Source organism: Nycticebus coucang, chromosome 22, assembly GCF_027406575.1.
Source record: "Nycticebus coucang isolate mNycCou1 chromosome 22, mNycCou1.pri, whole genome shotgun sequence".
Taxonomy (NCBI): domain Eukaryota; kingdom Metazoa; phylum Chordata; class Mammalia; order Primates; family Lorisidae; genus Nycticebus; species Nycticebus coucang.
Genome location: NC_069801.1, coordinates 16,203,002 through 16,212,446, shown reverse-complemented (window position 1 = coordinate 16,212,446; position 9,445 = coordinate 16,203,002). Strand labels below are relative to the sequence as shown.

The 9,445-nt window shown below is 44.1% G+C and overlaps 1 protein-coding gene across 3 annotated transcripts in view; it reads left to right on the top strand.

Moving 5' to 3' along the window:
• Positions 1–1,294: 1,294 nt before the first annotated feature.
• The window catches only part of USP48 (ubiquitin specific peptidase 48), a 101,070-nt gene continuing 92,919 nt past the window's right edge, over positions 1,295–9,445 (top strand). For 2 of the 3 annotated variants that reach the window (XR_008376816.1, XM_053575208.1), the window contains exon 1: positions 1,318–1,665. Coding sequence is in view for 2 of the 3 variants with exons in the window: in XM_053575208.1 (XP_053431183.1) it covers positions 1,532–1,665 (134 nt within the window). In the remaining variant the exon portion in view is untranslated. Of the gene's footprint in view, positions 1,666–9,445 lie in introns of all 3 variants that reach the window. The other variant, XM_053575207.1, reaches the window with a different exon arrangement.

The window sequence follows — 9,445 nt, the reverse complement described above, 5'->3', positions numbered from 1 at the left end:
TTTCAGTTTTTGGGTGGGGCTGGGTTTGAACCTGCCACCTCTGGCATATGGGGCCTGCGCCCTAACCCTTTGAGCCACAGGTGCTGCCCAGTTTTAAACCTTTTAACCAATACCTTGGATAAGCCTTATCTCTCCCTGTCTCAGATTTTGGGGCCCTTCTCTCCTCTTGGTTCCCATCGTCTGGAGTGGCGCCTTTCTTCTAACCTAAGTTCTACACATCTTTTAGGGGTGGGGTTAGGGGTAGCTTCTGGGAATCCTTTTCCCAAGTACTCCAAGACTCCCTAAGGCTGGGAAGGGTACTGTATTTTGTTTGTACCGCTCAACCCTCACCTAGCCCCAAAGGCAGGGACTACCTCTTATGTTTGTCAAGCGTTCAGTGAAGGTTTGTCTAAAGAGTCAAGTCCAAGGTTATGCGGCAGCTGGTAACCAGTGTAGTCAAAAATAAGTGCTTAGAGTCTAAGTCTAAGGGTCTGACACTGCAGAGCTCTGTCACTCAAATGTAAAGTTCTCGAACATCCTCATTCAGGCAGAGCTCTTTACTGTTTGTAAACCAATTCTGATAGAATTATATTCTTTACGTCTCAGGGCAGGAGATGAAGAAAGGAGAGGTTTTTAAACCCTGAAACTGGAGAAGAGCTTCTCAAAAGAAGGAAATCATCACTTAGAGATAAAAGTCGGATGTACCCAACTGCAAGCCTGACCCGGCTCAACAAGGAAAGCACATCCCCACCTCCTGCCCAATCTGCGATGCCCCGAGCCCTCCCACCTCGAAGACTACAAATCCCAGAATGCCTCAAATCATTGACTGACAGGACACAGAGCATGCCGGGACCCGTAGTCCCGTTCTAGCTCAGGAAAAGCCCAGAACGTCCCGTACGTCACGAGCGCTCGGGAAAGTAATCGGAACCGGTCCAAGCTCACGTTAAATCTTCGTCCAGCGAGCCTGGCTCCTTTGGTGACCTGGTTTCTACTCCAAACTGCAGGTCCCACCCCGCAGTTTAGGCTGACCTATGGTGTGCGTTGAGTAACCTCTCACGTGAATCTTGCACAGTTAAAGGGGAAGTACCAGATATCAAGAATACTTGGCCTTCCGCCCTTAAGGCGCAGGCTTGTTAATAGTAGTGGTATTCAGGACGCTATCCTGACCAGGGTCTGAGGCGCTGCTTCCCCAGCACGGCTGGTAAGGATGTAGTGCCTCAAACATACGCTCCCCTTCCTCCGTCAGTCGAGGCACAGGAGACGCAGAGACTTCTGGGAATGCGCATGCGCCCACCGCGGCGGGGAGTATACCTCCAACGTCCGCAGGCGCGGGGGGTGTCGGGTGTCTTCGGCGGCGCTTTGCGGCCAGTCGTGCGGGCCGGGCGCGGCGGGCGCGGCGGCAGTGGCGCGCACAGGTGATTGACTGGCCAGTTGCCTGAGGGAGCGCCTGGTCCTCACTGCTGGCAGGTGGCGGAGACCATTTGGGCGGCGGCGGAGGAGGTGGCGGCGGCAGTGGCGGCCCGGCGCGGGAGGCGCTTCTCGGGCCAAGGCCATGGCCCCGCGTTTGCAGCTGGAGAAGGCGGCCTGGCGCTGGGCGGAGACGGTGCGGCCCGAGGAGGTGTCGCAGGAGCACATCGAGACAGCTTACCGCATCTGGCTGGAACCATGCATCCGTGGCGTGTGCAGGTGAGGCCCGCGCACCGGTCCTCGCGGGCCCCTCGCGCCGGATCTTGGAAAGCCGGGGCAGGGTGGGGGGAAGGAAGACGGCGACCTATTGCGTGCATTTGAGAGGCACCGAGAAGTGCGAGGTGGAGTTTTCCCCCTTTTCGCCGCCTGGGCGACCTGAGAAACGCAGCCTTCCGGAGGTGATGCTCGTGAAAGCCCATTAGAAAGGTTTTGGGTTCCCATTCAGAAGATGGCGGTGGAGATGAAGGCAGGAGCCGAGAGCTTAGCAAGCGTATATGGTTGGTATATTTGGCCGCAGTCGGCTTTTTCGTTTGTAAGAATGAACTTCTTGAAAGTGGGCTTCATCACAGTATATCTTGCATTAGTGTTGACGCCGATGGCCTGATCATCTTAGTAATATTTTTGGAGAGGAGAGCTTTAGGAAAACCTGTGGTTTACACTACGTCATTGGCACAATGCATTACCAGTTGACCTTCTCTCACTCGTTTATCTAGTATTTTTAGGCTTATTTTGGTCGTTCTGACTCGACACCACTTTACTGAGTACGAGCTGCGAAAGTGCTGTCCTTCACTAATGCTAAGCCCCTGGACCTTGCTTTTCTTTTACCTCTGTTTTAGATTGACTCCTTAGGCTTCGTGCCTGTTTCCACCTTGTAACGCGGGAACTGTAGTTTTTGTTCCGGAATGTTGTTGAATTGACTTGGCTAACCCGGGCATGCTCAGTAGCCTTCTTTCAGCGGGCATTTAGTAAATGCTTTCTGGAGTTTTTATATTCCACTGGGGGATTCAGAAGGAATGGAAGTCACGGGTTCTGCCTTTGGAACTTAAAAGTTTGGTTTGAAAAGTGAAACAAGTTAGGGAGCTTCCATAAAGCAAACGAATAATTCCAAGTCCTGGGCGTCTGACTCACAAGGAGGGCAAATCTGACTTTGAAGTAAGTGCTGGAATGACAAAGTCTGTGTGTAATAGAAATTACCAAGCTTCAGACAGTTTCTCAGCATAATTAGATTCCAGAGTAATCAAAAATGTAAACTGTCACTATAACAGTCTGATTTTAACAGAATTAGAGGCGATAAGGGGAGTGTCATGGAGGTGAGTTTTAAGCTGCAGTTGCAACATACCTATTTTTTCTAAAACAGCTTTATTGTGGTATAATTTACATACCAAAAGATTAACTGATTTAAAGTACACAATCTATTAGTTTTTAGTATACTCATAGACTTGTTCGGTCATCAACAAAATTTTATGTATATATTTATTTTTTATTGAGATGATTTATTCTGTTGCCCTAGGCTAGAATGCAATGGCATCAGCCTAGCTCAGAGCAACCTCAAACTTCTGAATTCAAGGGATCCTCCTGCCTCAACCTCCCAAGTAGCTGGGACCACAGACATCTGCCACAAACGCCTGGCCGATTTTTCTATTTTTAGTAGAGACAGGGTCTCTTGATCAGACTGGTCTCAGTCCTCAGCTAAAGGGATCCTCCTGCCTCCGCCTTCTAGAGTGCTAGGATTATAGGTATGAGCCACCATGCCCAGCTCTGGTTTTCCAGTTTTTAATACTACAAACAGTGCTGCTGTGAACATCCCTGTACATGTATCTAGAGTTGCAAGATGAGAAATTGCTGGGGTAAAAGACATGACCATTTAAAAATTTTATTTTTATTTTTTTAAGAGATGGAGTCTTTTTCTTACTTTTACTGATCTTGAACTCTGGAGCTCAAGTGATCCTCCTACCTCAGCCTCCCAGAGTGCTGGGATTATAGACATGAGCCACCGCGCCTGGCCCAAGACCATTTAAAATTGTGATAGATGGTTTGAGTTCATACCATTTAACTCTATGAGTGTCCCTGTTACTCACTCAAGCCATTCCTGTTCGAAAAAAAACAGCATCTTACTTTCATTTGCTCTTTTTTGCTAGTGGCATTGAGAATCTTTTTGTTATTTACTGGCCGTTTGTATTTTTCCTGTGAATTGTGTGTTCTGAATTGCTGGTAATTTTCTCATTGATTTTTCAAGAGCTTATTGAATGTTGATGTTGATTGTTTTTAGAAGTTTCTTTTTTTTTTTGACTTTGTAGGTTTTCTTTTCCTTTTGGTATGTGAAAACATTTTTTTTTTTTTTTTTTTTTTGTGGTTTTGGCCAGGGCTAGGTTTGAACCCACCACCTCTGGCATATGGGACCGGCGCCCTACTCCTTGAGCCACAGGCACCACCCTGTGAAAACATTTTTATGTGGTAAAATTTATGACTTATTTCTTTATGGTTTCGGGATTTTCCAATTCCAAAATTACAGTCACTTATGGTATGGTGTCTCGCACTGTAATTCCAGCAGTTTGGAAGGCTGAGGTAAGAGGATGCTTGAGGCCAGGAGTTCCAAATCAACCTGGGCAATGTAGTTAGACAACATCTCTACAAAAATTTAAAAAATTAACTGTGTATGGTGGCATGAACCTGTAGTCTTAGCTGCTTGGGAGGCTGAGGTAGGAAGATTGCTTAAGCCCAGGGGTTTAGGCTGCTGTGAGCTGTGATCCTACCATTGCATTTCAGCAACAAGGCAAGATCACGTCTCAAAAAAAAAAACCCTTGGGCAGTGCCTGTGGCTCAAAGGAGTAGGGCACCAGCCCCATATACTGGAAGGTGATGGGTTCAAACCTGGCCCCGGACAAAAACTGCCAAAAAAAATCACTTGTGTTTTGTAGTAGTACCAATGGTTTCTTTTTATGCAATCTTTGTCTTTTTAGAATTTAATTTGATTTAGGAATTAAGGTAGAAGTCCATCTTTATTTTATTTTACTTTTTACCCAGTTGTCTTAAACTGTTTATTGAATAATCCAGTGTTTTCCTTTGATGTTACTTCATAAAAAAATCCACACCCTTATTACAAGACAAATTCCTGCATCTATTTGGATTTATTTCTCATCTCTATTCTCTTCCATTGGTTAACTGCATTGAATATCTCTCTACTAGGACCACAGTTCTGTTTATTTAATGATTTTTTAAAATTTAATGATGTTTTAAAAACATCTGATAAGGCAAGACCCTTCTTAATTCCTCTGAGAATTTTTCTAATGGTTCTTTATGAATTAAAATTTATACACATTTTAACAATAACACTTGGTGAGTTATTGCAAAAGAAACATATTGAGTAGGCCCAGTGGCTCACACCTATAATGCTAGAACTCTGGGAGGCTGAGGCATGTGGATTGCTTGAGCTCAGGAGTTCAAGACCACCCTGAGCAACAGTGAGACCTTGTCTCTACTAAGCATAGAAAAACTAGCAGGGCATTGTGGCAGGTGTCTGTAGTCTCAGCTACTTGGGAGGCTGAGGCAAGAGGAGCTCTTGAGCTCAAAAGTTTGAGGTTGCTGTAAGCTATGATGACACAGAACCACAGAGTATAAGACTCTATCTCAAAACACACACACACACACCCACCCCAAAACAAACCTAAGAAACATACCATGTATCTACCACCCACAATCATAACATTAGTAGCTCTCCTGGTTACCCCCTTCTTCCATTTTCTCCTCCGGTTACTGCCATCTCCTCCTTCTCAAAGTTAACCACTACCCTTACTTTGAACACTACTGATTATTTTGCTTATATTGAGTTTTACATACTGTTATACATTGTGGTTTTTTCTGCGTCTGGTTTCTTTTGTTCAACATTGTAAGATTCATCCACATCCTAGGTAGCAGTAGTGTTCATTGTTGGTGCTATATGATACTCTATTGTGTGTCTATATGCTATATAATATATTCTCTTCTGGTGGTGGTCATGCAGAATTTTCCCAATATTTGGCCGTCATGAATAAGGCTGCAATGAACATTTTGCATATATCTTTGGGTGTAGTGTTTTTGATAAGAGGAATTACTAGTTCATAAATGTTTAGTTTTAGTAGAAAACACCAAACCATTTTCCAAAATGGTTGTACCACATTCTACTCTCATGAGCAGTGCATCAGAGTTCTAATTGCTACACATTCTCACCAATATTTAGTAGAATCTTTTTTTTTTTTTGTAGAGACAGAGTCTCACTTTACTGCCCTCAGGTAGAGTGCCGTGGCGTCACACGGCTCACAGCAACCTCTAACTCTTGGGCTTACGCGATTCTCTTGCCTCAGCCTCCCGAGCAGCTGGGACTACAGGCGCCCGCCACAACGCCCGGCTATTTTTCTGTTGCAGTTTGGCCGGGGCTGGGTTTGAACCCGCCACCCTCAGCATATGGGGCCGGCGCCCTACTCACTGAGCCACAGGCGCCGCCCTAGTAGAATCTTTTTAAGTTTAGCCATTATGGTGGATATAACAGGTATCCCGTTGTGGGTTTAATTTGCATTTCTCCAGTGACCAATGAAGTTGACTCTTTTTATATTCGACTATTTGCACATCCTCTTGTGAGGTACTTAAGTCTCTTGTCCAGTTTTTTCTGTTTGATTATCTTTTTCTTGTTGATTGTAGAGTTCTTTAGTCTGCATATTGACACTGTTGAATATACATAAAGTAGGTATCTTCTACTCTTGCCTCTCAATGGTATCTTTTGAAGAAGTTATAATTTGATGAATAGAAGTTATAATTTTGGTATAGCCCATTTAATCAGTATTTTCTGGCTGGAGGCAGTGACTCACAGCTGTAATCCCAGTGCTTTGCTAGGCTAAGGTAGGAGGATCACTTGAGGCCAGGAGTTCTAGACCAGCTTGAGCAACATAGGGAGACCCTGTCTCTACCAAAAATAAATTTCTTTTTTTTTTTTTTGTAGAGACAGAGTCTCACTTTATGGCCCTTGGTATAGTGCCATGGCATCACACAGCTCATAGCAACCTCCAACTCCTGGGCTTAAGCGATTCTCTTGCCTCAGCCTTCCGAGTAGCTGGGACTACAGGCGCCCGCCACAATGCCCAGCTATTTTTTGGTTGCAGTTCAGCCAGGGCCGAGTTTGAACCCGCCACCCTCGGCATATGGGGCCGGCGCCTTACAGACTGAGCTACAGGCGCCGCCCAAAAAATAAATTTCTTAAGGTTAGTGTTTTGTGTGTATTGTCAGTTAAGAAATCTTTACCTTCTCCATGATCTTACATATGCTCCTGTGTTATCCTCTATAAGCTGTACTGCTTTATCTTTCATAGTTAGGTCTACAGTCCACCTGGAATTGATTACTTATTCTCGTTTGCTGGGAAATAAGATCATAGAAGAATTTAGGGTTACCTGCTGTCTTAGCAAAGTAGAAGAGGGTTCAATGACTACTAATGATAAAGATGTCTGATACTAGCTTTTTTTTTATTTTATTTTTATTTTTATTTTTATTTTTTTTGGATTTTGGCCAGGGCTAGGTTTGAACCTGCCACCTCTGGCATATGGGACTGGCGCCCTACTCCTTGAGCCACAGGCGCCGCCCAATCTGATACTAGCTTTTAAGTGAAAGGGAAGACACCATAGGAAAACAAACCATAGGGAAATTAAAGAAATGGTGAGGCTTTGTCTCTGTGTTTTGAAAAACAATATTGTTTTATTACTACCAGCAGGAGGAGTGCATGGGGTGGTGAGTGTGCTGGACTGTGAGTGAGCAGGGGCCATGAGATGATGATTGGGAGCCTAGAGGAAAAGGTGGTGGGTTTGGAGGCTAGGCCCAAGGCTACTCAGAGTAGGTACCCATGATAAAGGAGTCATGGGTCATGGCAAGCAAATCAGTCATGCTGCCAGTAAGACTCAGAAATTCTTGGAAATCTAGCCGCCCATCACAGTTGAAGTCCAACTTCTTCATCATGTGGACAAGAACACCGTGGTCCTTGTGGTTCTTTGTGAAGGTAGCCAGTTTCTGAATTTGTGAAGCTTAGGAGAACCCTGTCTTAGAGAGCTTGCAATTATTACATTCTTTCCATCATACTTAGGGCAAACAGCAATCAGGAAGGACATGCACTACATGCACTGCTCACTCTGGAAAGCTGGAGATTTTTAAGTTGAGCAAGGCACCTGAGACTTATTTATTTATTATTATCTTTTGAGACAGATTCTCACTATGTCACCCTCAGTAGAGTGCTGTGTTGTCACAGCTCACAGCAACCTCAAACTCTTGGGCTTAAGTGATTCTCTTGCCTCAGCCTCCCAAGTAGCTGGGACTACAGGTACCCATCACAATGCCTGGCTATTTTTTTGTTGCAGTTGTCATTGTTGTTTAGCAGGCCCAAGCTGGGTTCGAATCCACCTGCCTCCGTGTACGTGACCGGCGCCTTAACCACTGGGCTGCAGGCGCCGAGCCCTGAGACTTATTTATATTTTGCATACCTCATTTATTTCTACTGTCTCCCTGAGTAGTGAGTGATCTAAAGATTAAGAAGAAGTTATCCCTCTTTTTGGAACAGTCTTAGAACAAAGTACAATAGAAGAAAAGCTTTGTTTGATCTAGAAATTCTTGTGTTTTCTGCAGTTTTAGGCCAGTATAGTGGCTCACACCTGTAAACCTAGCACTCTGGGAGGCTGAGGAGGATGGATTGCTTGAGCTTGAGGCCCAACTTCTTCATCGTGTGGACAAGTCACTGTAGATGATGAGCATTTTTTCATGTTTGTTAGACATTTGAGACCAGCCTGAGCAAGAGCAAGACCCTGTCTCTACTAAAAACAGAAAAACTTGCCAGGTGTGGTGCCAGGCCCCTGTGGTCCCAGCTACTTGGGAGGCTGAGGCAAGAGGATTGCTTAGGGAGGTGAGTAGAGGGAAGGGGATTGGTGGGATTACACCAGCGGTGCATCTTACAAGGGTACATGTGAAACTTGGTAAACGGTCTGTGAAGCTAGTGAATGATGCCCCATGATCATATCAATGTACACAGCTATGATTCAATAAAAAAAAAATTAAAAAAAAAAAAAAAAAAAGAGGATTGCTTAAACTGAGTTTGAGATTGCTGTGAGCTCTGATACTACAGTATGCTAGCCAGGGCAACAGAGTGAGACTCTGTCTCAAAAGAGTATTTCCCTAGGACATAATATTTTACAAAAAAAATTTATAATTTACTTTACACACCCCAAAGTATTTAAATATTTTCCTGCTGGACATTTGTCTGCCTGCCTTTTTCTTGTGTTCCTCTTTTCCTTTTCCCCTTGGTCCTCCTCCTTTTTTTTCTTTTTTTTTTTTTTCTTTTTTGGTTAGGCTGTTTTAATATTCCCAGTATCCATATAAGTAAATACTGTATGTTTCTCTGTTTTTTCTTTTTTTAAATTTCAGATTAATGTGAGGGTACTAACAATTAGGTTAAAATGTTTGTATTTGTTAGGTAGAATCCCTGTTGTAATGGTGTCTTGCACCCAGGAGGTGTGTCATATACCCTTACATTATACCTATTACGTGGGAGCATACCAGTCCCCTCCCTCTTCCTCCCATCCCTCCATCCCCCTCCTCCTTCCCTCTCCACTTTCCCCTTCCTCCCTCCCCCACCTCCCATCTTGAATTGAATTGGGCTCTTCCCTTGGGTCGGTGTGTATTAGATCATTTACTGGCTTCATAATTTGTATTGAAGTACATTGGATACTTGCTTCTCCATTCTTGTGATACTTTACTAAGAAGAATGTGTTTCACCTCCATCTGGGTTAATATAAACGATGTAAGATCTCCATCTTTTTATATAGCTGAATAGTATTCCATGGTATACGTATACCACAGTTTATAAGTCCATTCCTGGGTTGATTGGTGTTTAGGTTATTTCCACATCTTGGCTATTATAAACTGAGCCGTGATAAACAATCTACTGCAAATGATAAAATGATATTTTTTCTTCTGGGTAGATGCCTAGTAATGG